Source organism: Triturus cristatus, chromosome 1_2 (assembly GCF_964204655.1).
Source record: "Triturus cristatus chromosome 1_2, aTriCri1.1, whole genome shotgun sequence".
Lineage (NCBI taxonomy): Eukaryota > Metazoa > Chordata > Amphibia > Caudata > Salamandridae > Triturus > Triturus cristatus.
In genome coordinates, this window is record NC_140580.1 from 38,562,241 (window position 1) to 38,590,039 (window position 27,799).

General features: G+C 44.0%; 1 protein-coding gene across 8 annotated transcripts in view; it reads left to right on the forward strand.

The window, feature by feature from the left end:
- Nucleotides 1–27,799, forward strand: part of RAB44 (RAB44, member RAS oncogene family) — a 710,497-nt gene that overhangs the window by 433,212 nt on the left and 249,486 nt on the right. For all 8 annotated transcript variants that reach the window (XM_085600504.1, XM_085600485.1, XM_085600530.1 and 5 more), the window contains one exon: nucleotides 20,707–20,853. In XM_085600504.1, the coding sequence (XP_085456630.1) occupies nucleotides 20,707–20,853 (147 nt within the window). The remainder of the gene's footprint in view (nucleotides 1–20,706; nucleotides 20,854–27,799) is intronic.

Here is a 27,799-nt window from a genome sequence, read left to right on the forward strand (position 1 = left end):
TCACACAATGCCACATTGTCAGAAGCAGTTCCATAGTTCCTACCAGCTGGGACATCTGTGACAGCAGAGAATGTGTGAAAGTTTCCCCCATTCAGGAAGTTGCCCTAGGAGTCCTTGTGGAGTCATGCCCAGGAGCAGGTCTGAGCCAGGAGTAAGTTCAGCAAAATCTATTTCTTTTGAAACTCAGGGGGTGAAGTGAGAGGCAGGTGGGTTGTTAGTGCACAGGATTCCAAAATGATCTTTCACTTTGCTGCACAACTGGGAATGGAAAGCCTGGCATTTTATTAGGATTGGCTAGATAGCGCCAGCAGTGTCCGGCTGGTTTACTGACCCACTCCACAGAGAGAAGGTTTGCTTAGCTGCAGCACTGAAGAATTTCAACCTCTTAGTGTTTTTTTCTCCTCGCGTGTCTACTTCCAGGACTTTGTTCCAGGACTGTCTACCACTACTAGTCTTCTGATGATGCAAAGGTCTAGGAGGGCTGCAGATTCTGCTAGTGAATTCTGTGTGCCCTTGGGAATCTATCCACAGAGGCTGGAAGATGGAAAGGGGCACACAACGGAGATCGTTACTAGCCTGGGAGAATTCTAGCAAACCAGTTTTTACTGGGTATTTCTTGTTAACTAGAAAGCTGAATTATGGGGACTGGTGTTTGAGGAAGGGGACCATACTTTCAAAAACTGTTCGTCAAAGAGGTCCTGTTCCCAGAACTTTGTGGGACGACTTTGAAATTAAAAAAAACAAACTGTGAATGCTGGATCTCAGGAAACCTGCACATCCTTAGAAAACCATCTAATGTAAGCAGGACTAAATTGATTGTTTTTCGTGCTCTGAACAGGATCTGTCTGGGACAGAAAATGGATCCGGTACTAACATAAATGTGGCCCCCATTAGTCAATTAGATAGCTAAAAAAGTGGCCAAGTGGCCTGTGTATGGAAATTGGAACAGTTTTGAACTTGTAAAGGCAAACCGTATACGTGTTTTGCAAGACTGCAGGGATTTGAGCTAGCTGCTGGCAATGTTTGTTTTAATATCAGGAAAACTAACAGCAAACAAGCATTTGCAATGCAATTGGTCTCGCCTTTGGGACCTTATATGTATATATTTAGCTATGCAGCACATTAGACTGGGTGCTGAAACATCTACTTTTCTTTAACATGCAGGGAAAGGAAGCACCAAACTGTGTGATATGCCAGGTATGGGGACTCATCGAGAGAAATATTGCCTTTCAGCAGGAAATGGTATAGCCAAAAGCTCTGTTTTTAATATAAAATGAGGGCCTTCGATAGTAATATCGCTGAAAATACAAGATTTGAAAATAAAATTATTATCTACGGGTGCTTGTGGAAGACAATTTCTATTGACTGGAATCTAGAGAATGCTAAAGTGATTCTGGTATTTTACTGACCTGTGCTGGTCGTTTTCTATGAAGAAAGTTAAATAGAGGCAGCTGCCAGAAAAATAAAAAAAGAAAGTCCCTAAGCAGAAAGCAATTCTGGTATTTTACTGACCTCTACTGGTCGTTTTCTATCAAGACAGTTAAATAGAGGCAGTTGAACAAGCAGAAAGCAATTCTGAAATTTTACTGACCTCTAATGGTCGTTTTCTATCAAGACAGTTAAATAGAGGCAGTTAAACAGAAAAAAAAGTCCCTAAGCGAAAGCAGACAAGTCCTAGCACTGATCTCCAGAGCCCACAAAGTACATACACATATAAGTATAAACAAGACTTTTCTCTCGCTTCACCCTCAGCCCTGGGGTTCGTCGCATCAAAGGAAAGCACGGCACCACAGAGAACACTCGATTAGTGTTTATTAACAGGTACACATCAAGGAACACGCACAAAAAGACGGTCGACGCGTTTCGGCACTCAGCCTTCAACTGGACCATAGAGTCTTAATGTCCAGAGTGTCTCTTAAAAAAAACATTTACAAAAAATAATAGAAAGTGAAAACATACTGGACGTTAATTGCATCGTCGATCATATTATATCATTTCAAAGTAAATATAAGTTTAGATCAAAAAACTACAATAGTTTGTCCTCCATGGCAGCTGCTGATAATATAGGTAATTTTTAACGATTATTTCATGTGATATGTAACAATTGGAATTTGAAATAAGTCACAATAACGGTAAAGTACCTTTGAACAATAAGTAATTCAATTAGAATTTGACAGATGTTAATAATAAGATCCTGCTAAATGATGAGTATCTACAGGATCAGTGATTATATCATAATTTTTAACCCCTCACTTATGACTTCCTAAGTTAAAAATTCTCATAAAGTATGAATTGGTGTTAAATAGCAAAGTCGATTAGTTGTCAAAAATTCATAATGCTACCAGCCTAAAGTCGTCTAAAGACTGATTCCAACTATTACAAAATAAAATTCACATATCCTATATCAGCAGTGGTGAAAAAAAGGATGGATGGAGGGAAATGCAGTGAAGACAAGTGACAATTTACAGTTTTAGATCAACAGTGGAGATTATGTACAAAAAAAGGGGGGAGCCCATCATGAATAGTCAGTTCAAATGTTTCAGAGGTGCACATGCAGTTCGGCATCCAAGTTATGTCCTAATGGGTTTTCTGTACCCATTAGTAAAATCATTCTTGACTCTGCTCTTCTTAACTCAAGAATTCGGTTTCCACCCCTTTCTTTCTGTTTGACAATTTGAATCCCAGAGTATTTGAGTTGATTACTGTCACTGGAGTGGAATTCAAAAAAATGTTTAGCCATAGGATATGTAAAGTCCTTATTCTTGATTGCGCGCAGATGTTGCAGGATGCGGAGTTTGAGTTTGTTAATTGTGCTGCCTATGTAATATTTTTGACATGGACATTCCAATCTGTAGATTACATATTTGGATTCACATGTGATGTGGTCTTTGATTTTTTCATTGTGGCCATTCTGTAAATAATAAGAAGTGATGTTTTTACCCTGTTCACACGCCTTACATTTTGAACACTTCCAGAATCCCGGTGTGTTTAACCATGATGTGGTAGTTGGCAGTTTGATTTCAAAGTGGCTGTGTGTTAGAATGTCTCCCAGAGAGGCAGTTTTTCGATAAGTGATTCTCGGTCGGGGGGCAGAATATTCTTAAGGGTTTCATCAAGCAGCAGTACTTCCCAGTATTTGCATGTTGTTTTTTGGAATTCATTACTTTGATTGTTGAAATCAACTATGAGTCTCGTTGTTGTAGCAATGTCCTCTTTGTTATGACTTGCTAAGTTGGGTTGGAGTAATTCATCTCTGTTTTTGTTTTTGACTCTGTTTTTTGCAGTGAGAATTACATCCAAAGGATACCCTCGTTGTAAAAAACGTTGACTCATTTCATCTATTTGTTGGCTGAAATCTGAGACTTCTGAGCAATTCCTTATAGCTCTTAACATTTCCCCGTAGGGGATACTCCATTTGAGTTTAGTTGGATGTCCACTGTTAGCATGAAGGATGCTGTTGCTGGCCGTGGGTTTTCTGTGCATTTTGGTACAAAATTTGCCATTCAGTATGTATACTTCGACATCCAGAAATACAATATTAGTTACACTAGTGGTAGATGTAAAAGTCAGTTGGTATCTGTTAGTGTTGAGAGAATCAAGGAAGTTCATAAAAAGCTCTATATCGCCTTCCCAGACGATGAACAGGTCATCGATATATCTTGACCAGAATTTTATGTTCTTTGCGCAATCGTCCTTTAAGACTTCAGTTTCCCATGTTGCCATGAGGAGATTGGCATAAGTTGGGGCAAAAGATGTCCCCATCGCGGTCCCTTGTTTTTGCAGGAACAATTCTCCTCTAAACAGGAAGACGTTATGTGTCAAACAGTATGTCAGCATTTCAATCAACATCTCAGAATGTTCCAAAAAGCAAATTGCTCTAGTGTCGAGGAACTCTTTTACTGCTGCTATTCCATCTGAGTGGCGAATGGAAGTATAGAGAGAAGAAACATCAATGGAGGCCATGATGTAACTTTCTTTCCACTGTAGTTGATCAATTTTTTGTAAAAAGTCCATTGTGTCCCTCAGGTATGATGGGAGGGCTGTAACATAATTCATTAGAAAGATGTCGATAAACCGAGATGTAGATTCTAATAAAGAACCAATGGAGCTAACAATGGGCCTACCTGGCGGATTAATAGTTGATTTATGGATCTTTGGTAAGAAATAAACATATAAGTATATACTAAAGTATATTCAAGAGGTCTCAAATGCTCGATCCAAAAACAGCCCAGCAGACCATAAAATGGACCCATAAATAGCCAAAAAACAAACCTACACACTGCCGGTAAGCTTGATTGCCCAATAGGCCAGTCCGGCCCGCGCTCTAAGCTTTTTAGGAGAAAGTTTAGGACTATTACAGGACCGTCTGATTATCATATTCAGTCTGGCTAAGCCCTCACAGGGTACAGCCATTAATATACCTTACTTAAGATTTTTGTTTCTCCTAAAAATGATTCTAAGTCCGAAGATAAAATCATTTAGCAGGAACAACCCTTAACTTGTATGAACTGCATTTACTCATGTACCGTGATGCTAAGGTCCAAGCAAGCACACAAGCATGAAGCCGACTTGGTTGTCGTTTAATATTTTTTCACTTCTCAATGGATAGCATTGGAGGACTTCTTTCATTGCTTTCCTGTGAGGTGAGGTGATTTGTTTAGTACTACACTAGATATTTGATACTTTAGACTTAGGGTAATCAGTACTGGTGCATGAGGATCAAACCCATACCATGTTTTCAGGATAATTGCTGATTATGCACATGATTCTCATTTAGATTCCTTTTATGTGTATTTCTCACATTTGGACTTCATGAAAACATATAATTTGGGAATCAACGTTGGGCATGCCAGCGCCAGGAGCAGATCAGAGCTTATGTAAACACCCACATGGCTAACTGCTCTCAATGGAGCTATGAAAATGCCCAGGTTAGGAGTACAGATATTTAGTCAATCAATCAATCAGGATTTATAAAGCGCAGTTAATTACCCAATAGGGTATCCAGGCGCTTGCACGTCATGAAGGCTTGTTCGAACAGCAAGGTCTTGAGCGCCATTTAGAATTCCGGAAGTGAGGGGATAGCCCAGAGGTGCGATGGGAGGCTGTTCCAGGTCTTTCCAGGTCTTTGCTGAGATGTGGGGTAAGGAGCTTCCTCTACTTCTGTTTCAGTAGATACAGGGAGTATCGGCAAATGAAAGAGAGTTGTTGTGTAGTCTTCGCGATGGTTGGTGGAAGTTCAGGCGATGGTTAATGTAGGCGAGTCCTTGGTTGTGTAGAGCCTTGGGCTCAGCAGCTTGAATTGGCATCTCTCTGTACGGGGAGTCAGTGGAGCTGCCTGAGGTGGGGTGTGATGTAGGTTCAATGGGGAAGGCCAAGAATGAGTCTGGTTGCGGCGTTCCGTATGGTCTGAGGTCTCTGTAAGAGTTTGCGGCGATTTCTATGCATTGCTGTAGTCCAGTTGGCTGGTGATGAGGGCTTGTGTCACGTTGCATCTCATGTGTAGGGATAGCTACTTGAAGATCTTAGTTAGCATGCGCAGAGTGAGAAAGCAGGCGGAGGAGATAGCGTTGATCCGTGATTTCATGGTGAGCTTGTTGTCAATGATGATTCTGAGGTTTCTGGCATGGTTGGAGGAAGTGGGCGCAGGTTCTAGGTCTGATGGCCACCAGAAGTCCTTACATGAGTTGCCACAGATCAGTGCTTCCATTATGTCTGTGTTCAACTGCAGACAGTTGTTCTTCATCCAGTCAGCGACATTTATCATGCATCTGTGGAGGTAAGTTCTGGTGGGGTCGTCAGTGAGTGAGAGGATGAGTTGGGTGCTGTCTGTATAGGTAATTATGTTGAGACTGTGGGATCTGATGATGTTGCCCAACGGCGTCATATATGCATTGAAGAGTGTGGAGTTGAGGGATGTTCCCTGGGGGACACCAAAGGTGATCTCCTTGTGTTAGGAGGAGATTGTCCCCTAGGATGCGATGTGGTGGTGTCTTTCGATCAGCGTGTGGTGGTATATGGTGTCAAAGGCTGCCAAGAGTTCGAGAAGGATCAAAGCTGCTGTTTCTCCTCAGTCGAGGAGTGTTTAGATGGCATTGGTGGGTGAGATCAGGGCAGTTTCGGTGCTGTGATTTCTGCAGAAGCCGGATTGGGAGGGGTGGAGTAGCTGGTTCTGCTCCAGGTGTGTCATGAGTTGATTGTTGATGATCTTTTCCAGTACCTTCCCTTGGAATGGGAGCAGGGATATTGAGCTGGGTTACCCCCATCAGAGGAATCTTCATTTTGGAAAGCACCATGTTTTCCATTATCACCAAAACATCACGCATCCTCCACTTTGTAAACAGTGGTGTGTGAAGAAGTTTGAAGACATGTATAAAAATTCTTTTTCCTCTGTCAGGGCTGTGTGTTGGCTCTTTAATGGCATTAATTGAACAGGGTGCAAAAGGAGAGTGTCCCCAGTGCACATAAGCAAACAGGACCTCAGCAGGAGAAGACTTTGGGGACCTATAAGATTGATCTATCACTCTATTTTTATGTACCTGATCTTATAAATCTGGCCCAGGACTAAAATAAAAGATTCATAATTTGCTGGAAGCATAAAAAAATATCTGCTATAGGCAGGCAAGCTGATGCAAAGACAAATCCTGATCTTTGTCCCCATCTGCTCATGACCTCTTGCACAAATGAAACTGAGATTAAGTGGCAAACCTGTGAGAATGAAGGCACCTGCAGACTCACAAGATTGGGTCACATGGTTCAGGTACATTTTCTCAAAAACAAAACCTACTCCTCACCACAGCTCAGCACTCTATTCCATTTGTAGAACTGTCCCCCGAACACTTCCCACTAGTTACAGTGAGGTACAGGCCAGCGGCGCAGGGCACGCCTGAATCTACGTTTCACCTTTCCAGGAAAAGACAAAGTAGACACGGGACTCCAGGCTCGAAACGGGAACACTAGCTTTATTTTGCTAACCCGGGTTAGGGCAGTCTCCTGAAGTAAAACACAAAACTGGTCTGCCAAGACTGCCACTTCATTCCGTGGCGTACAATCTCTTATACCCATAGCTCCACCCCTCCCGCCTTTGATGTCCAGGCACAAGAGTCTTAAAGCAGGATGGAGGGAAACAGAGGGTTTGATGTTGGTTGTATTTCCCAGGTCGTAAAGAGCCAGATTCCGCTGTTCACAGGGAGGGGGGTGTTAAGTACACACAGGAAGAGTCTTTGATTGTTCTGTTCACAGCTTTTAGCTGTTGTCGAAGGCAGGTGTGTGTACCCCGGAGAAGGGTGTGGGAAACAGTCCAGGGCCATCTTCCCGAGTTGGTTTGGCGGCAGATGGCGTGTAGGGGGTTCTTGTGTGCACAGCTGTGCCTGTGGTGGGGAGGGCACGGGACTGACAGGGTTTGGGCATTCAAGGGCAACGTTCGTGCAAACCTTTCTAAATGGCGGCACGATAGCCATGTTCGCGTTTTTCCACAGTCCTTCAGTCCTTCCTTTTGCCATTGAATGGCAAACCCTATAGGCGTATCTGCATGAGTTCATGGATTTCTTGTTGTTGTTGTTTCTGTTTGTTCCGTTTGTGAATGTTGACAGGTGTGGGTGTCAGACACGTGGCACAAAATCCACAGAGTGCCGGTCCACACTGGATACAGAGGCAGCATGAGAACAAAACAACGAGGATGGCTCCGACGACAGTCATTATTCTCCAGCCCCAGCTTGCGATTAGCCCCCATACCCAGTTCGTTAAGGACCAACTCCCGTCCTCTGTGTGTAAGATTTCAGCGATTTTATGCAGTCTCTGGATGGCCTGATACACTGTTGGTGCGTTGTCTGGAATGTACACACAGCAGCTGGATCCGATCAGTTTGCATACACCACCATGATCTGCCAGGATGATGTCTAAGACCATGCGGTGTTGAAGTGTCATGAGACGGTCCGCTTGGACCTCTGCCGTGATGTTGCTCAGTGCTCCTGCTGTTTCGTTGATAGTGACTTCGACCACTCTGGACAGATGCCTGACCTCTTGGCTGTTGACCATCAGACCCCAGAAAGGAATGAGTCCCTTGAAGAAGTCGCCTGCTATTTGGCCAGCAGTGCTTTCGGAATTCAGAGTGTCTCTTTTCTTTTGTCTTTTGAATCCCACCTGATGATGGGTAGCGGTGGCAGTATATGTTGGTGGAAGGATGAAGGCAATGTAACAAGTCCCTGTGAAGTTGGCTGGGAGCCATGTATGTGCTTTGTCACCGCAGACAAAGTAGGTGCCCTGTGCTGACACCAGTGGCGGGGATGCTGTTTCGGAGAAGGCGTATGTGTCGTCGCATATGCTGGTGCCTAGTTGGGCCTTGCTGTTCCCGCCTTTCCCTTGGAGGCACAGATTTCCTTTGTGTAGCACCACCCAGACATCAGGCGGTGCTTTCCTGTTACGTTCTCTTTCTTTGAATCTGGCCACATAGTATGTTAAGTTCCACTGTTCATATTTTTCGTTTTCGTCTGGAGTTGTTTGTTTTTAAGATAGTTCATCATTGCCATTACTCCGTTTACTATTGCTCTTCTCTGAGGTCCAAATGAAGTGTCAGGGGCCTGGATTGGAGTGCTTAGATATGCACCTGCGAATATGTTGTAAAGGGCCCATGCGGACCCATTATCTGAGAATGGCAGGGGAAGGAAGGGCGTTCCCCGTTGAGTGGAATGCGATATCAGGCCGCACACCCAGAAGTTTGTAACGTTCATGACGAGCTGGTGTTGATGTAACATTTGGAGGAATGTGTTGTTCACATATTCTCGTCGTCTGTGGCCCTCAGGTGGTGGCATGGTGGCATATTCATGTTCTGTCAGATTTTGGGGTACTGTTTTTGGCAGAATGTCATGTAGTACCCATCCGATGATAGTCAGTGCCATACAGACGATCAGTAGTAAGCCCAGACATATAGTGAACCTTCTGTGTATTATCTTATAATACTTCTCCTTCTTCTTCTTCAGTTGTTCTGTTGATTGTGCTTCGATGTTTCCGGTCATCCTGTATCTGAGTCTTAACCGAGCCACTGGACCCCTAGTTGCTGCCCGTGATGGTTGGTTGCTTCACCCGGTAGCGATACCCGCAGCCCTATTGGCACTTTCTCGAGTCGTGTCCCAGGACATCTATCACGACCGTTCCAGCGGTCAGGTCAGTAGTGTCAGAAATTTGTCAGAGAATGACACGTATCATGTCCCACTTTTTGGTTTTCTCGGCCTTAAGTCGTATCTTCCTTTGCCTGGAGTGGTGTGATCATCAAACAATTGTTCGTTTCTTAGGTGAGGAGGTATGGCCTCCAGCGGTGTGTCGTCGTCTCGTTTTGTGTCTCTGTGTCTCTTAGTTGTTCATCACTGAAGGTTATGGACCTTGGAACCGCCTCCCTTTCTTGGTCTGGCAAGTCGTCATCTACCCATCGGTCATTGGGCAATGGCAGAGGCACACGCCTGCAGTGAGTGGCATGTATCCAGTTCTTCCGCTCCTCGACCTTGACGGCGGTTCTCGTGGCCAGGAGCACTTGCTGCGGTTTTTTCCAGCGGGGTTCGAGGCTCTTCTTCCTCTGGAAGTTCTGGGTCAGCACCCAATCGCCCAACCGTATGGTGTGGCCAGGTCCTTCAGGAATCGGGGGGAGGACATCCTTCACCTGTGCATGTATAGAACGTAAACTGTCAGTGAGGTGTTTCAGGTAATCTATCAACATTGGGTATTCTATTTCGGAAAACCTCCTCGGTCTGGGTACTCCCCACACATTGGCGGGTCTACCGAAGACCACCTCATGTGGTGAGAGTCCGGACCATGTGTGTGGGGTGGTTCTGGTGGACAGCAAGGCCAGCGGTAGTGCATCTGGCCATGGCAATCCGGTGCTTGCACAGATCTTTAATATTTTAAGCTTAAGGGTGCCATTGTATTTTTCCACCAATCCGGCGGATTGCGGATGATTTGCGGCATGAAATTTCTGCCTGATGCCTAGGCCAGTGCAGACGCTCTGTATGACTTGGCCTGTGAAATGACTTCCGTTGTCACTCCATATTAGGCAGGGTAACCCAAATCGCGGAAAGAATTCCTTCAGGAGGAGTTTGGCTGTCGTGGTGGCTGTACAATTTTTAGCGGGGTACGCTTCTACCCACTTGCTGAAAGAGCAGACCACTACCAACACATATTTTAGATTGTTCACCCGTTCCATCTCAATGAAGTCCATCTGTAGGGCTTCGAAGGGGAAGGAAGGAGGAGCGAAGTTGCCAGGAGGTGTTGGGGTGCCTTTACCGGGATTGTGCATAAGGCATATCATACAGTTCTTAACTAGGTGCGTGGCTGTCTTGGAGATGTTCTCGTTGGCCCAGGTCGGTGCCAGGAGTCTGCATATTCCCTTTGTACTGATATGTGCCAGTCCGTGGGCCATTGTTACTACCGGGAGGACATAGGCGTCTAGGAGCATCCATCTCTGATGTTCAGAGAGGTCTGTCCAACATCCCTTGTTGTCTAATTGGGCGGTCTTGTCAGCCCATACCTCTCTCTCTGTCTCAGTTGCTTCTGCCTGTATTTCCTTCACACTGTCTATTGAATCTTCAATCCTCCCTCCCTCGGGTACCCATCTGGCCAGACCTGCCACATACATTCTGTCTGATCTTTGTTTTGCTGTCTCCCTGGCTGTCTGGTCAGTGAAGGCATTCCCTCGTCCTATGTCGTCTGTGATCCGTTTGTGAACACTGCATTTCACTATGGCCAGCTGCTTGGGGCGTGTCAGGGCATCGAGCAAATTGCCTATTAAGACACCATGTTGGATACGTGTTCCATGGGATGTGAGGAACCCTCTGTTTGCCCATAGTCGGCCAAAGTTATGTGCTACCCCGAACGCGTCTGTATAAATAGTCACCCGTAAATCAGCGCTAAGTTCGCAAGCTCTGGTGAGCGCTACGAGTTTGGCTGCCTGTGCTGACCAGACAGGTATCCTGGCTGTCTCTACTTTCGTCTGTAATGTGGTTACTGCATAGGCTGCTGTGGTTCTCCCATCAGGTAGTTGAAGCAAGACCCGTCTACATAGAGTATGCCATCCGGTGTACTTAGGGGAAGGTCTGTTAGGTCAATTCGCCCTTTTGTTTCTTCCTCCGTCCGGAGAAGGCAGTCATGCGGATCAGTAGTGTTCTGATGCTCGCCAGTAGCGGGCAATAAGGTGGCTGGGTTAAGTGTGGTGCATCTCTGTATGGTAATGTGAGTGGCCATGAGTGTTAGCTCGTAACTGGTCAAGCGTGCACTAGTCAGATGTTGGGTCTTTGTTTTGTTCAAGAGGGCCTCAACGGAGTGTGGTACCATCACGGTGAGGGTATGCCCCATTACTAGCCCGGCACTCTGTTGTATCGACACAGCTGTAGCAGCAGCGGCTCTTAAACAACTCGGGAGCCCTTGGGCAACTGGGTCTAGGGTTGCTGAGAAATAGGCGCATGGGCGTTGTTTGTCGGCGTAGGGCTGAGTCAGCACGGATAATGCACATCCGCCTTGTTCATGTGTGAAAATGAAAAAGGGCTTGGTGTAGCAGGGGGAACCTAGTACGGGTGCAGAGCATAAGTCTTGTTTGAGTGTCTGGAAGGCTTGCTCGCTTTCAGAAGACCATGGTATTACATTGGGGACTTCCTTTGTGATCAGTGCGAGTAAAGGTTTGACTGTGAGAGAGTAATTTGGGATCCACTGACGGCAGTATGAAGTGATACCTATGAAGCCTCGGACTGCTGTTTGAGTACGAGGTCTGCTCATGTTAAAAATTAACTGTATCCTATCTGGTGTGAGACGTCTCCCTTCCTTTGATAGGAGGTGTCCGAGATACGTAACTTCTTCTTGGCAGTACTGCAATTTGGGAAGGGAAACTTTATGTTTGTGTTTGTGTAGATGTAGTAGCAGTATGGTGGTGCATTCGCGACATTCCTTTTCGGAAGGGGAAGCGACGAGTAGGTCATCGACGTACTGTATAAGTGCTGAAGTGGGGGGTAAGGTCATGGTGTCCAACTGACTTTTCAAGGCTTGGCTGTAGATGCTAGGGCTCTCTGTGTACCCCTGGGGAGCTCGGCAGAACCGGAAGCTTCTGCCGGCTAACGTGAATCCAAATATATCGCGGCTGGCCGGGTGTATGGGGATGGAGAAAAATGCATTTTTGAGGTCTATGACAGTGAAATGTGTGGCAGTAGGAGGGATCATAGTTAGTAGTGTGGTAATATGGGGCACTACAGGGTATTGGGGAACGACTATCTTGTTGATAGCGTGTAGGTCAATTATCAGTCGGTAGTAATGTGGGGTACCCGCTGGACCTTTCTTCTTGACCGGTATAAGGGGGCTGTTGCATAAATTCCCTCTCATCTCCTCTACTACCCCTTTCTCGATTAGATCATGTACTATCTGGATGAGTGCTTGCTGACTGTCTGCAGGTATTTTATACTGGGGAATGCGAGGCATGTGGGCATGCTCCTTTAGCTGTACATGGTAGGGTGGTATGTCCAGGCATCCAACATCAGTGTCGGACTGGGCCTATAGGGCGTCTGGGAGCGTGGACAACTCAGGCGGTAATTGACACGCGGAGGTAAAACAGGCTTTTGTAACCTCAGGGACATTCATAGTCACCTGTACACCGTCTGGAGAACATTGTATGGTAGCGTGTAAGGCCTTTAACAAGTCTAGGCCTAGTAGGTTCTCCGCACAGCCAGACGTGAGAACCACTGGAGCATCGGCAGTGTATGGGCCTATCTGCAAGGGGATAGGTAGTGAAACGGGGCTGGCTACAGGGATACCTTCAAAACCTACTGAAACATTTGTAATGCCTGAAAGGGGTGCCCCAGGGACCAGAGCGTGTGATACAGAAGTTCTTGTTGCCCCAGTATCTACTAGGAAATTGTCCTGCTTTCCATTTGGAAGGCCTACACGAATGTAAGGTCCCTTCCGGTCAGTTGGAATCTGTACTGGGCCATTTCCCCCCTCTTGGCTGTCCTATGCTGTCTGGTAACCCTCACCTTCCTCAGGGTCATAATCTTCCGTATAATAGTTCCGGGACCTTTCAGTTGATTTGTCAAAGTAATTTGATACCTGTTTGCGTTGCCGATGTGGTGTCACCTGTCCTCTACCTCTACCCTGCCCCTGCATTGGTTGAGTGTCTAATGGTCGGGGTGCACGTGGTCTTGTTATGCCGGCGGCTATGTTGGCAGCGAGAACAGGGCAGTTTTTAGACCAGTGACCGTCCTGTTTACAATACGAACACTGGTTCTCTCCTAAGGGTGGTCTTTGTCTATTCATTGGGTGTGGCCTATTGGTCTGAACCGTGGCTACTTGGGGTGTGGGATAAGCTTGTTGGAGCAATGCTTTTGTCTTTAGGTCCTTCAACTTTTTACCTTCCTTTTCCTGTTTCTCATGTACTCTCTGCTCGTAGTAGTTAGCCATAAAGAGCAACCGGCTCTTAGTAGCCGCCTGCCAAGAGCTTTCGGATGTCTTTAAGAGGACAGATATGTCGGGTGATAAATTTTCAACAAATTTGTCCACAAAGAGGCGGAGGCCGCCTTCAGTGGATGGATCTTGACCGCTATAATCAGTGAAAGTCTGTTCAAAGCGGGTAAAGAAGTCCGAGACGCTTTCGTCTCTGCCCTGCTTGCACGCCGTCAGTTTGTCCCATATTATATTTTTAGGTTTCAGTATTTCTTTCATCAGGGTGACTATTTTCTTTGGTAAGTCAAGTATTATTTGTGGCGGTTTATCTCCTACCTTTCGATCTAGGTCTGCCTGTTCTAAAGCCTTCCATGTATCTCCTAATTGTGTTGCACGATCGGTTCCGTGTATCTCTGTCCATATGTCTGTTGGGACTACGCTACCAAAGAACATCACTATGTCTGTGTATGTCATGATGGAGGCGTTAAGCTGTTGTTCTAGTTCCTTGTAATAGGCTGTGGGGTTTTTACGTGGGTCTGGTAACGCTGCCTTGAACTGCAATATGTCAGACCGTTGCCAAGGCATGTGTACCCATTGTCGGACCATGTGGGGACCTATCTCTGGTCGGCCAAGGATTGGGGGATTGGCAGTTGGGTCTGGAGTAATGGCCGGAGTACCTGGGTGAAAGAAGGGGGGTACCTCTCGCATAGGGTTAATCCGTGATAGCTCGCTTCCAGTCATGCGTGTTATGAGCTCGTTCCTATACTGCGTGAGTGTCAACAGGAAGTGTTCTAATTTGTGTGATGCTACATGACCCATTTTTACCTCGTCCTTCATCTTTTGTAAGGGAATGGGTGTCAGGGGGGATAGGAATGTTGTCCAGTCTTCCTGTATCTCTGTGCACATGCTGAGAAATACCATAAACTGTTGTTCGGGAGTGTATTGACTCATTGTCTGCCAAATGTCATCGAATGTGTAGTTTGAGTCAGACATCCATTTATGACCCTGTTGTAATATAACCCCGTTTTCTTCTGTCTGATTCCGATGGGACCGGAGAAAATATGCATTGGGGGTAAATAGGGTTCTTGCCACACTTAGGGCCATATGTAGGAAGCCAAATACCGGTCGGTAACGGCCGATTTTCGGTAAATATCCCCTTACCGACCGGTATTTAGGCATTTGCTATGTAGGGGGCATATTTCAGGATTCGGTAATTTACCGAATCGGTAAAATTACCGATTCGGTAAATACCGAATCCTGAAATGAGATGTAGGAAACACTCTGAGTGTTGTGTAGGAATTAGAATTCGGTATTTACCACCAAATATAGGTTGGTGATAAATACCGAATACATTGCAAAAAGCAATATTTTGCTGAAATAAGAGTGCCATGTGGCAGACATACATGCCCTTAGGGCATGTATGTCCGCCACATGTGCACACATGCAGGAATCAGGGGTGCAACAGGGTGTCAATGTGACACCCTGCCACCCTTGAATGTGCTCCCCCCATTACCGAATCGGTATTTACCGATTCGGTAATGAGGCATACCTTCCCATTGATTCCTATGGGCCTCCAGGCCCATAGGAATCAATGGGAAGGTATGCCTCATTACCAAATCGGTAAATACCGATTCGGTAATTACCGAATTTCTCCGATTCGGTAACATTTACCCAATTATTACCTACATACAATTTACCGATTCTTAAATACCGAATCGGTAAAATTCGGTATTTAAGAATCGGTAAATTGTATGCCACCTACATATGGCCCTTAATGCTTGATCTTTCCACCCATCTGCTGTGCCTGTTGCCTTGGACATGTTGTGTCTAGGAGTATATGTGCTGGGATCCTCAACTAGCTGTGTGTCCGTCATTGGTGATTCCAAGGTCAACGTGTGTGTAGCGATGTGCTGTACCGCGCTTGCTGTAATGGGCTGATGTTGAATGGGGAATTGGGGTGGGTGCGGGACAGTTCGGTGTGCTGGGCTTAAGCTGGAGGCAGTGGGCCGACTTTCAATTACTGGCTGACGCGGGGTTTCGGGTGCGGAAGCGTTTGGCTGTTGCGAACGGTCATGTTGATCATTCCGTTGTACTAGAATAGGGTAGATAGGTGAGGGATTATAAGGGGGTGGTTTCCTATCCTCCAATAGCTGCCTCATAAGGAGATCTTGATTTTCTGTTTTTACATCCTTTTCTTTGGATACATAGCATCCTTCCATTTCTGCTCTAAACTTCCTGTCCTGTCGTATCATTTCTTCCTCTTTCGTATCTTTCTCGGTCTGCCTGTTCTGGCCCTCTTCTAATGTCTTTTGGTGCCGGCGAACATGTTTCTCGGCTTTCTTTTGCTGTTGATTAGCTTCTTTCTGCCAGGCTCGAAAAGATTCGAACATAGTCTGACAAGCTCTATTTAAAAACAGTATCTACTCGAGGTATTCTAATATGCTTTGATCGAAGGACCCATGTTCTGGCCATTGACGTTCGCGGTCCTTTTTGGTCCACTTCCGCCAGATAGACGTCCATATTATGTGAGCTATTCCCGTCTTGATATACATCTCATAAAGAGGTGTACCAGGAGGGGGTACCGGTTGGTTCTCTTCTAACCTCTCTTCTAAACTTAAACAACAACAACAACACAGTTTTTTAAACTTACTGAGCTTTGGCATTTTCTCTTTCTTTCTTATTCGAAATCCGATTTACCAAAAAAATAATCAGCAGCGTAACAAAAACCCAATCACTACTGGCTTTGGACTTTGCAAAGGCCGAAGACTACCGAATTACCCGACATACACTGACTTGGTTGCAATTCTGAATTAAAATAGGTGGGTTTGTAAGACCCACCCTTACCTGACCGATTTAAAGGTGTTGTCGTTTCAGCCGTGGGTCCCGGTCCTTTTCCTGGAATCCGACCGTCCGACAGGAACCCCAGCCAGGTTCGTAGTCAATTAGCCCAGACCGGGTGGCGGGGATCGGTTTCTCGAGATCCGCAGGTCTACAAGCTGACAACTTGGACAGAATCGGTGTAGGGCGCCTCCCTTGGATGTTGATCACTGGACCCTTCCACAACCACCGGGCTTGACCTACGACCTCTGGAGGTGTCCACTTTCGGGTGCCATTCTGTAGAACTGTCCCCCGAATACTTCCCACTAGTTACAGTGAGGTACAGGCCAGCGGCGCAGGGCACGCCTAAATCTACGTTTCACCTTTCCAGGAAAAGACAAAGTAGACACGGGACTCCAGGTTCGAAACGGGAACACCAGCTTTATTTTGCTAACCCGGGTTAGGACAGTCTCCTGAAGTAAAACACAAAACTGGTCTGCCAAGACTGCCACTTCATTCCGTGGCGTACAATCTCTTATACCCATAGCTCCACCCCTCCCGCCTTTGATGTCCGGAAACAAGAGTCTTAAAGCAGGATGGAGGGAAACAGAGGGTTTGATGTTGTTTGTATTTCCCAGGTCGTAAAGGGCCAGATTCCGCTGTTCACAGGGAGGGGGGTGTTAAGTCCGCACAGGAAGAGTGTTTGATGGTTCTGTTCACAGCTTTTAGCTGTTGTCGAAGGCAGGTGTGTGTACCCCGGAGCAGGGTGTGGGAAACAGTCCAGGGCCATCTTCCCGAGTTGGTTTGGTGGCAGATGGCATGTAGGGGGTTCTTGTGTGCACAGTTGTGCCTGTGGTGGGGAGGGCACGGGACTGGCAGGGTTTGGGCATTCAAGGGCAACGTTCGTGCAAACCTTTCAAAATGGCGGCACGATAGCCATGTTAGCGTTTTTCCACAGTCCTTCACATTGATGGTGGAAAAGGTGATCAGGAGCCTTTAGTGTTGGGTTCCATAATTTGGCTTGGCTTTTTTAAATTGGGACTTTAGTCTTGTAGATGGAAGAGAAACCAGTTGACCAAAAAGGGCATTACAGACCTTTTTGTCCATAGTATGTTAAAAAAATCGGAAGGAAGATAGGCTAGATCAGTTCAAACAAAGTAAGATCCTCCTTTGCTCCCTTCGAGGTACATCACCCTAAGTTGAAGTATAATCTTTGATTGGTACTTTCGGATACATAGATATTCCTCACACTTTTTCTTCTTTTCCTAGCAGGGTTCTGGGTTAAGGGCTAGAATTGTGGTGACTGAAGAAACCCAATCTTCACTACTTAGTTAACCAAACTTGACGAAGATTAAAGGACACAGTCAGGCAATCCTCGCTAGAGACTCAGCAGGAATGGTGCAATAGGCATGTTTAGGTTGACTGTATCTTTTTCAGGCTCTTTGGACCAACAAGCATCATCCTTTGCCTGTAACTTGACCACACTCAAGCAGTAGCTTAGTCTCAATTTCAAACATATACAGCCTCTTTTCTAAAGAAAGTGAAACTATTTCTTCAAGAAAGCTACTTCAGATTTGCTGTTCACGCCCTCATACTCTTGCATTTGGATGGTGATAATGCTCCATCCATGCCTCCCAGAATGCACATTGGCACCCTATAAGAGATATCACAGTGTGAACATTAGAAATTCGGAAAATTGCAATTCATGTCCACGTGTGGATGAACAATAATTAAAAGCATGTGAAAATGGGGAATAAAAGAGAAGGAACATAAGGAAATGATGGTTGAAAGTGAAGGTATAACAAAAACCAACATGGCGCAGTAGAGTTGTGCAACAGGTTGGGGCGAATTCACGCCCCTTTCTATGCTGAAGTAATATGATCACATCACCCCATCCTGATGGAATTCCATTGGCTGAAAAACCAACTACATTGTTTACAAAGACATCACAACCAGCATCCCCCCTTTATCTTGCAGACAGGCACACCATCTATGGTGGTTCAGCCAGGACAATATCAGACGGCATATTTGGAAGTGCAAAGAAGAAAAAACAAGTAAGCACGCCTGGAACAAGATCCCTCTATTCATGAGGACTGACCTAGTGCTGCTCAAATTTAGGAAAGAGTTGAACACACACCCCTTGAAGTAGGGTTCTTCAAATTCCACTACATCTCAATGCATTATCAGCCCACCAAACCTCTGCCTCACCTGTCACTTGTTAACCCTTTACAGTGCCCTGCTGCCTGCTGGCTAGGTTTGTGCTAAACACACACACAATGCTACACATACATTTATTGATAGCACCCCCTTTTATTACAATGCTATGGATAAGTGAGTTGCTTTTAAGGTCTGCTGTCTAGAGTCTTGTCTTCAGGGTTACACATGCCTGCTATCTTCCCCTTTCGGTTGTGCCATGCACTGCATGAAGGCACTATCACATTTTCTTTGGAAATCCAGTGATTTACATTATTAGTTGCTGTGAGGCTAGTTGGCTTACTGCATTCTACTATTTCAATGGAGTAAAAAATTGCAAAAAGACACATTTGGACTTCATCCCTGAAGATTTCCCACACAGCATTTAAGTCGTCAATTGCATGCAGCTTGGAGAAAAAGGGTGCTATTTATTTCACCTGCTGAATACTGATCACCTGGGGTTCATAATTCAACCTGTGCCTTACATAGCACCTATTATGAGTTTTTCTCATTGCAATAGGTAATAACGTGCAGATTTTGATGCTTTCTGCAGTCTGCCAATATTTACCCACAGTTGCACAGTTGTCACAATCTAGCATGCAGTCATAATCGTGGACATAGTGCAAAAATACACCCCATTCACCTTGACCAACCAGCTAGCTTGACCAAACCCAGAACCATAAAACTCGGGGTATATTTACAAGGGCATAGCACCACTGGAGCATCACTTTTACCGATACTCCGGTGGCGCTATGCCCTGCTCCATATTTACAAAGTGGCATTAACGTACTTTGAGTGGCTTAATGCCGCCTTGTAAATACGGCCCCTTTTCACGCATCACTTTGCGTGAAAGGGTCATGCCATGGGTGTTGCTGTGGGCATATCTATGCAACACCCATTGCATTTTGACACTGCCCCATGTTTACAAGTCTCTGTAAATCGGAGACAGTGCCGCAAACTAACGCCAGTGAAAAGCAGGTGCTAGAGTGGCGCAATGAGGAGGAATACTTTTATTCCTTCTCGTTGTTTGCTCTTTCTGCAGCACACATAGAAGGAGCAAAACGCCATTAATGAATTTTTTTGTGCAGGAAGGTACACAAAAACAATCAATAATTAATGGCAATTTACTGCTTCTATGTGTGCTGCAGAATGCACCACACATAGAAGTAGCAAATCGCCATTATTGATTGTTCATGTGCACAAATGGACACCTTTCTGTACATCAACAATCATCCCTGCAATCCAGGCACCCTTTAAAAATGGCGCATGGGTGTCTGAGCTGGTGCTAGGCAGCTATTATTAGAGCCGGAACACAGGGGGTGCACTGTATTCTTGTGAATACAGTGCATCCCTGCCTTTTTTAAATGATGCACTGCAGCGCTGCAATATTGCTTGCAGGACCACAGCGCTTCATTTGAGCCAATGGTCTCATTTTTGGTGACCAATACCTATTTTTCCTCATCGGACATTTGCCGAGAGCAAGACTGGAAAAAGAAACAAAGCGGAAAGAAAGAGGGGGAACACCGTCATAAAGGAAGAAAGCAGGAACCTACAGGAGGGAGATAAAGGGACAAGCAGCGTCTGATAGTGCTTGGAAGAGGTCTGGGGTGTATTCAAGACTACGCAGCCTTGGCACTGGGCGTGCCAACACCTACCACAGGCTTTTGAGCATACTATGCTGCCTCTGTGCAGAGCTGTAGGCCTGTGTTTTTTGCATCTGAGGTGTCTAAGAAAAATTACATATCACTCTGAATTTCTCCAAAATAATGCATAAAAGCAGACAGCACAAGTAGGACACAATGAACGGGGATTGTCTCTCTCTGTTTCTTAACTGTGCTTTCTAAAGTTCATGCATTAAGCTCGCAGAATACCTAAATTATATGTATGAACTTTAGACACCTCAAAAGCAAAATAAAGAGGCGCCATGCCTTGTACTGAGCCAGCGCAGCCCTTCATGACATGCAACCAGGCTTCAAGCTCATTAGCACAGACCATCAGCCCACCAGATATGGTGCACCTTGCTTCAGCATTGTGGTTAAAGATGATCGCCCCTTTTAATTTGGACTGTTACTTTGCTGAATCCCATTCTACGCAGCATTGTATGAATATCTAACCTGTGTTTATTTTAAGGAGAAATACACTTATTAGGGTGACTTTTACCTTGTACATTTGCATTGTACAATTAAAAAATAATTTCTCCCACTTACCAATACTAGAGGGAATTCTGGCACATGTATGCTTGTCAATGTCCGTAAACATTGCACATTTAATTGTTGATCTCTCTGTCTTTAGTGAATCAGAAATTTGGAAACTGTGGGCCAAGCTCCGACATGATGAACCTTACCTCCTTGGCAACTTGGAAGAATTCTTGGCAAAAGTGACCAACCAAATCAAGGAAGCACGAAAGGAGAAAGAGACACTTGAACTGACCCTAAAAAAGTAGGTTTGTCGACACTTAGGCAGAATACTTGTTCCTTGTACCTGCTATGAATAATCTGGTATTTGTTTCTCAGATTCCAATACGCTGCTCAGACATTGCTGGCCAGGCATTTCTGTGCTTTAACACTTCATATAACAGAGATGTGTGTAGAGAGATAGCTTTTCACAAGCTCACATCTTGAGTAGGTTAACTTAATTCTACTTTTGATGATGACACATGGGATAAAGTACAGCCAATGTAGGAAACACTGCAACTGCAATAATTGAGCACACAAACACAAATATCCCTTTATTAGCTCATTGTGAGAAAGTGGATAATAAGTTGAAGTGAATGGCAGTCCTCTTCAAGTGATAATGGCACTTTTCCTTGCAAGGTCCAGTTATATCTCAATAATGTAAACCTGAGATCAACTGTTGGGAGCTACTGGTTTAACTTAGGAGAAATATGTGGAGCATTTATCAGTACCAAAATGGTTAATAAGTGGAAAATACAACACAAATAGACTACATTATAATGATCAAATAGACACCAAAACAACAAAAATCGGATGCAGGGAATTGGAGATATGATTTTCCAAATTTTTAGATGTTTCTAGCACCAAAAATCACAAAATTCGCAACTGCCGTTATGGCCAAACGCATTGGAGCATGGATAAGATAAAACTACCAGGTTTGTCCCATTGGAAAGTCTACCTTCTGACTTATTTATTTTACTGGAGAAGAGTTCTCATCAACGAGATCGTCGGCAAGTTGGAATGCCAGCGAGATCTGAAGAGGGGCTCTCCTGGCACCTGTACCCCAGACACAATTTATGTGATGCCTGACCAAGTGGCTAAAACAAAATCGTTTCTCATAATTCAAACCCACAGCCATCATCTCCAAAAGCAACAACATCTACATCCCTTGGATCCCTTTGCAAATGTGGAGGGATTATACACCCAAATGTGTTTAGACTGTTTTCAACCTCATGGTTACAGGTTCAAATCTTGATGGGCCAATTCAGCCGGTTATTCAGCGCCAAGATACCCTTAGGTGAATGTATGCTTTACAAATACATATGAATATGAATAAACATGCTGAGCTCCCAGCATTTAAATTAAGCAGGCGCAGCTATATAAAATTACTGAGTAAGATAGTGACTACGTTGTCATGGTATACGAATGGGGAACATTCACTGATCACTAAAACTAAGAATCAAAAGATGGGAAATGTGTGTGTCTGACCATCCTTCATTAGAACAACTTTATTTACTCTTTCAATACAAACTAAACTTAAAGTACCCAAATATTAGACATTTTTAAATTATTAGTTATATCTTAAATTTATAAATTTATAAATTATGCACAACATTTCAATTACAACACAATTATTTATTCTTTCTATGCAAACTAAACGTAAAGTACCCAAATATTAGAAATTGTTTAGGTTGATGAAGAAGCATAGCATTGAAATATAGTGTTCAAATAAGGAAAAACTGTCCCAATACCTTTATTTACACTCATGCATAACTATAGTATTTACAAAAGACTAGTCAAAGCAAACCCATCACCCATATGAAATATATAGATTTTGACCTCAGTTGTGGGATTGTTTCCTATTTTGGGACATTACCCCCTCAGGTAATGCATATAATTTTCTTTTCTTTAAGCCCTCAGAAAATCAAGCTGAAGACACATACAACATCTTGAGATAACATATTGCAATTTATGACCATGTATGCTCTAATATATTGTTAGAATAATTAAAAAGCAAACTTCTATGTTCTAATAGGCACAGGGCAAACTATTTCGTGGCACGTTGTATTAAAGATTCAAAAAATTGAAATACAAATTCTCGATCTGGCATGGCTAATTGTTGTACAAATGCAATCAGGTCCAGAATAGGGCAAAGAGGAGCAATACTTACAATATTCAAGAACAATATTTCATTTTCACTTTTGACATTGGAAAAGGCTCGAATTAATGAAGAGACAGCATTTATAAGAATATACTTCACAAGTTAAGAAAATGTCTGTAGCAATTAAAAGTAATACCTCTCCTTACATAAAGAATCATATTTATTTCGATTCAAATATTTCTTCTTAATAAATCAAAATATTCTGTTAATCTACATTTGCCCTTTCTATTAAAGGAATTATTTTATTCTCAGGTCCCTGAGCCGGTCCTCCCCTCAGCAGGCCTTCTTGACTCTTCAATCGCATCCCTCTGCTGCCGCTAATTGTTTCCCCACATTGCAGCTCCCACCTTGTTACCTCTCAGCTAGCATTTTGCAACCCTGTCTTTAATCATCTGTCAATATTTTTATCAGTTTAAGTTTAGCCTTCAACTTTTCAATCATTTGCCATTATTTCTTTATTTAAACGTTAGCCTCTAGCATCTCATTCATTTGTTCACTACATTTTTAATTACGGTATTATAACCGTAAGAGCCTTATTTTTTGTAACAGTGTTGTCACATTGTTGTCAATTCTGCTCCTAACATTTTTCTGATACATTGTTACTAATTCCACCCACATCGTTGTACTCGTTATTTGTCCCTCAGCGAATCCGCCTGTCTTTTTTCTCAGCATTTTTGCCTCTTCCCACCACTCATCACCCCTTCCTTCTCCCTGGACCTACTTAATGGAGGCCACAGAGCAACCCCATTGAGCAGGTCCTTGAGCCAGCTACCTTGTCGTTGCAAGAACAGCAGGTCTTCCTGACTCTGTCGATCACATCCTCTGCTGCTGCTTGTTGTTTTCCCGCATTGCCACTCCTGCATTTGTTACCGCTCAGCTAGCATTTTACAACTCTCTTTTAGCCTTTTAACTTTAGCCTTTAATCCTCTGTCATTATTTTTCTCAGTTTCACTTTAGCCTTTAAGATTTCAATCATTTGTAATTATTTCTCTGTTTAAACGTTAGCTTTTTGCATTCCAGGTGTTTATTTATTATGTTTGTCATTGCGTTATTATGACCAGAAGAGCCTAATTTTGTTGTAACGTTGTTGTCAATTCTGCACCTAATGTTTTTCTGATACATTGCTAGTAATTTTTCCCACATCGTTGTACTTGTCGTTTTTCCCTGAGCCGCTTGCTTTTTTCCCGCCGTTTTTGCAACTTCCCGCCACCCAGCGTCCCTTTCTCCTCCCAGGTCCTACTTAATGGAGGCCACAGTGTGGGAGCACAGTGGACGTGCCGCTGGCATGCCAAAGGAAACTCATCCGTATCTGGAAAACTCCCAGCGCCAGGAACCCTGGCTTTCCCGCAACTTGCAGAAACACAGCAGCTGAACTCTGAGCCCTGGACTCCGCAACAACGACTGCTGCACCTCACCTCAAGTAACGGCAAGACCGTTCTACTGCCGGCACTCTCTCTTCTCCTGCAACATCCGAGGACCTGCATGCAAACCGACCTCGACCATTTCAGCACAACTTCACTGCCGCCTGCTCAACGCACGGTCATTCTGCAAGCATGCCACTGAGATGATGGGCCCCATCAATTCTCTCACTTCCAAAGTCATCCTCCCTACCCAGACCTGGCTCAACCTGGCATCCGCACCCTACATCACCTCAGCAATGTCTACAAAATAGAACACCAAGACCTCATCAACAAACATGTAGGTGGGATCACCATCATCCACAAAGAAAGTATCCGCTGCACCACCTCCGCGGACAACACCACCCGGATTATGGAACACCTCAACTTCCATCTCCACACCGATGACACAACCATCAACAGAGGCACCCCGACTAAAGGCTCCAAGTCCTTACCCCAACTTCTGCAACGCTATCCCCGAATTCATTGCGCCACTCGCCATTGACCTAATCACTACATCTTCGTCTGCGAACTCAGTTTTCACCTCCATGACTTCAATGACACCAACACTGACATCCTCCTAAAAAGCATGGACAACATTGGCCTCCCCCAGCTAGTCACCAACCCCATGCACATCAGAGGACACACACTCAACCCTACCTTCACGGCCAGCCACACAGTCAAGTACAGCCAGGTCACTGAGCTTACCTGGACAGACAACGCCATTGTACACTTCACCATTGCAGGACCTCCCAGCACTGCCACAAAGCCGGCCAGCACCTTTCACCAAAGCTGGAACAAAGTATCAGACAACCAGTGCACTGACACCCTACCTATAACAAGCTGTCAAGAACTTATCTGCGTGGATCACCAATCGCACCAACAGAAACACCCTCATCAAGCACGCCAAACTCAATAGATTCTCCAATCAGGCCAGCTGGTACACCACAGAACTGAGAACCAACAAACGAAATTGCAAGCGACTTGAAAGAACATGGCACACCAGCAAGGAACCCACAGACCGTGCCTCCTTCAAGACCTCCCTCAACCAATACCACCAACTCCTGAAAGAGTCGAAAAGGAGCACCCTTGCCGATCGCATTGAAGCCAATTAAACCACATCAAAGAACTCTTCAATGTCGTCATTTAGTTCTCCAACTCATCAGCCACTTTTCAAGTTGGGCCCTCAGCTGCGATTTTAATGAACTTTGGCTTAGAATTTTACATCTGTGTCAGAAACTAATGAGGCACAATTCTTGCAGGAGTTTCAGTTTACTTAAGTGAGACTTCAGGCTTATCTGTGCCTGTGATGTAAAAGTTTGTGGAGCCAAAATAGGACAAAATAAGTTATATTGGATCACATCAAGCCATATTGTTTGCGGTGATTGAAACGTTTTAGAGCCATAGTTTAAAGCGGGTAAGAATTTCATTTTAATTACATCCAGCTATGGTTTAATCGATGGAGCAAACAGATTATTAGAAAGCTTCTCATGGCAAACATTAATGACTTGGACTTTAGCTTTAATTTTGCTTGATGATATGCTAGACCCCCACTGTCTTGAAATCAGATTCCTATGTACATATAAAGCTTGGACCTCTTGATGTGCTCTCCATTTAGGTTTCAATGTGTTTTTAACAATGTCCATGTCCCAAAGACTAAGGCATTCGATTTCTCATAGTCCATATTCAGGCTATAGTCTCTGCAATAATTTGTGAGGAGATCTAAGTTGTATGGTAGGTCCATGCTGGTTCAATCAAAGGTAACAGTATCATCTGCAAACAGGGGCATGGGCATTCACACCTCCTAAGTCTGGTGGGCAGACTCTGGTGTTGGTTAGGTATGATGTGATATCTTAGATGTGTAAATGAAATAAAATAGGGACAAGGAGGCAGCCTTGTTTAAGGCCCCTGCAGCCTTGTTTAGGACCCGTACACCTGTGTATTTTTGTAGTTAAAGATTTGCTGTCACCTACTTTTACTTGGATTCAAGGGTCAGTATAAATGCCCTGAATTGCTTTTAACAATTTGGTATCAATATCCCAGGCATTCAACTTTTGACAAAGCCTTTTTTCTATTGCTACAGTCAAACACTGTCGATTAAATAGGTATAAAGTTTCCTGGATTTCGTTTGGATGTAATGATGTATCAATATCCCAGGCATTCAACTTTTGACAAAGCCTTTTTTCTATTGCTACAGTCAAACACTGTCGATTAAATAGGTATAAAGTTTCCTGGATTTCGTTTGGATGTAATGATTTATCAATATTGTTTATGACAGTTTGATCCCAGGAATCTGGTTGTTTGAGTCGGACCATTTCTTTTAAAACATTTAGCGGCAGAGACACATAAAACATGGTTTCTACATCTAGAAGGGCTATCATTCTGTGTCTGCCATTGAACCCTCTTTATGCAATGGACATAGGATAGAGCTGTTTCATGTGGATGTGATGGTGCCTGTACAACATCATTCATTCAATAGCAGGAGATAGCCATTATACCGAACAATTCCTATCCATATTAAATTAAATATCTTGGGAGGAATACCATTTGGCCCAGGTGCCCCATCAGATCTTGCTTTCCTAATGATGTCTGTAAGACATCTTTTCATAAACCAGTCACCTGCACATGATTTGTATGCAATATCTATAACATATTTCTCCTGATGCTACACCGTTACTATAGCGAATGAAAAAAATGGGCTCAGACCCTTCTTAGATCTTAAAAGTCTTCGATTGTGAAGTGAAGGCACATATTTTGCCCAGTCACATGCCAGTAAAAAAATTCCAATTTTGATTTATTATTAGACTTTAGTACATTTATATGATTGCAGAATTTCTTGTGGGCCCTGAAAACTTGCATATCATGAATAACATTGGCCGAACATACTTCTGTTTCTACAGTTTAGCTTCCCTTAGGTGTTTTTTGTAGTCCATATGCTTTCTATTGAGCTCTTCCATTTAAATTGAGAAACCCAAATTTTCTTCGAACGGCATTATTTTCTGTGACAGGCTAGTGCTCTCTTTTCAGATTTTAGATTTTTTGAGAACAATGTATTATTTGTTTTTATAGTGAAGTGTATAGGGGTCGCACTAGCATTTGCTTTGCCTATATGATTTATTAATGAACTTATAGAAAGTGACCAGTTGTCTACATAAAACTCTACTGAGGGATTTCCAAAGCGTGGCTGGAGCGAGTAGCTCCTTGTCAGAAATCCTTTACTGCATATTTAAGTTCCATTTGAGTCTTTTCAATTTTCAATCACATGATGGAGACACAATTGTTATACTCAAATTTAGTTTATTCATAACATCATGCAGAAAGTGGTCACTTTCTTGTTTTATTAGGATTTGAAATTTCTCAATAGCATGAAAAAGTGAGAGAATTACAAAAGTAAAATATGTTTCTGTGGTTTGATAGTTCTTGTACGCCTGTCTGGTAGGTTGTACATATGCATTCATAATTATTATCTGTCTAAGAGGATAAGTTGAATTACCTGCACTTCTGCTGAATTCCTGTATTTTGGGTGAATCTATGCAAATTTCCTTTGTTACAATATCAATTTTGTTGAAAGGAACAGTGACAGACCTCCAGGTGGTCTGCTCATTTATCCTGGTATACTGCTGCAGTGTAAAAGAGCTGCAATCCTAAGTCAG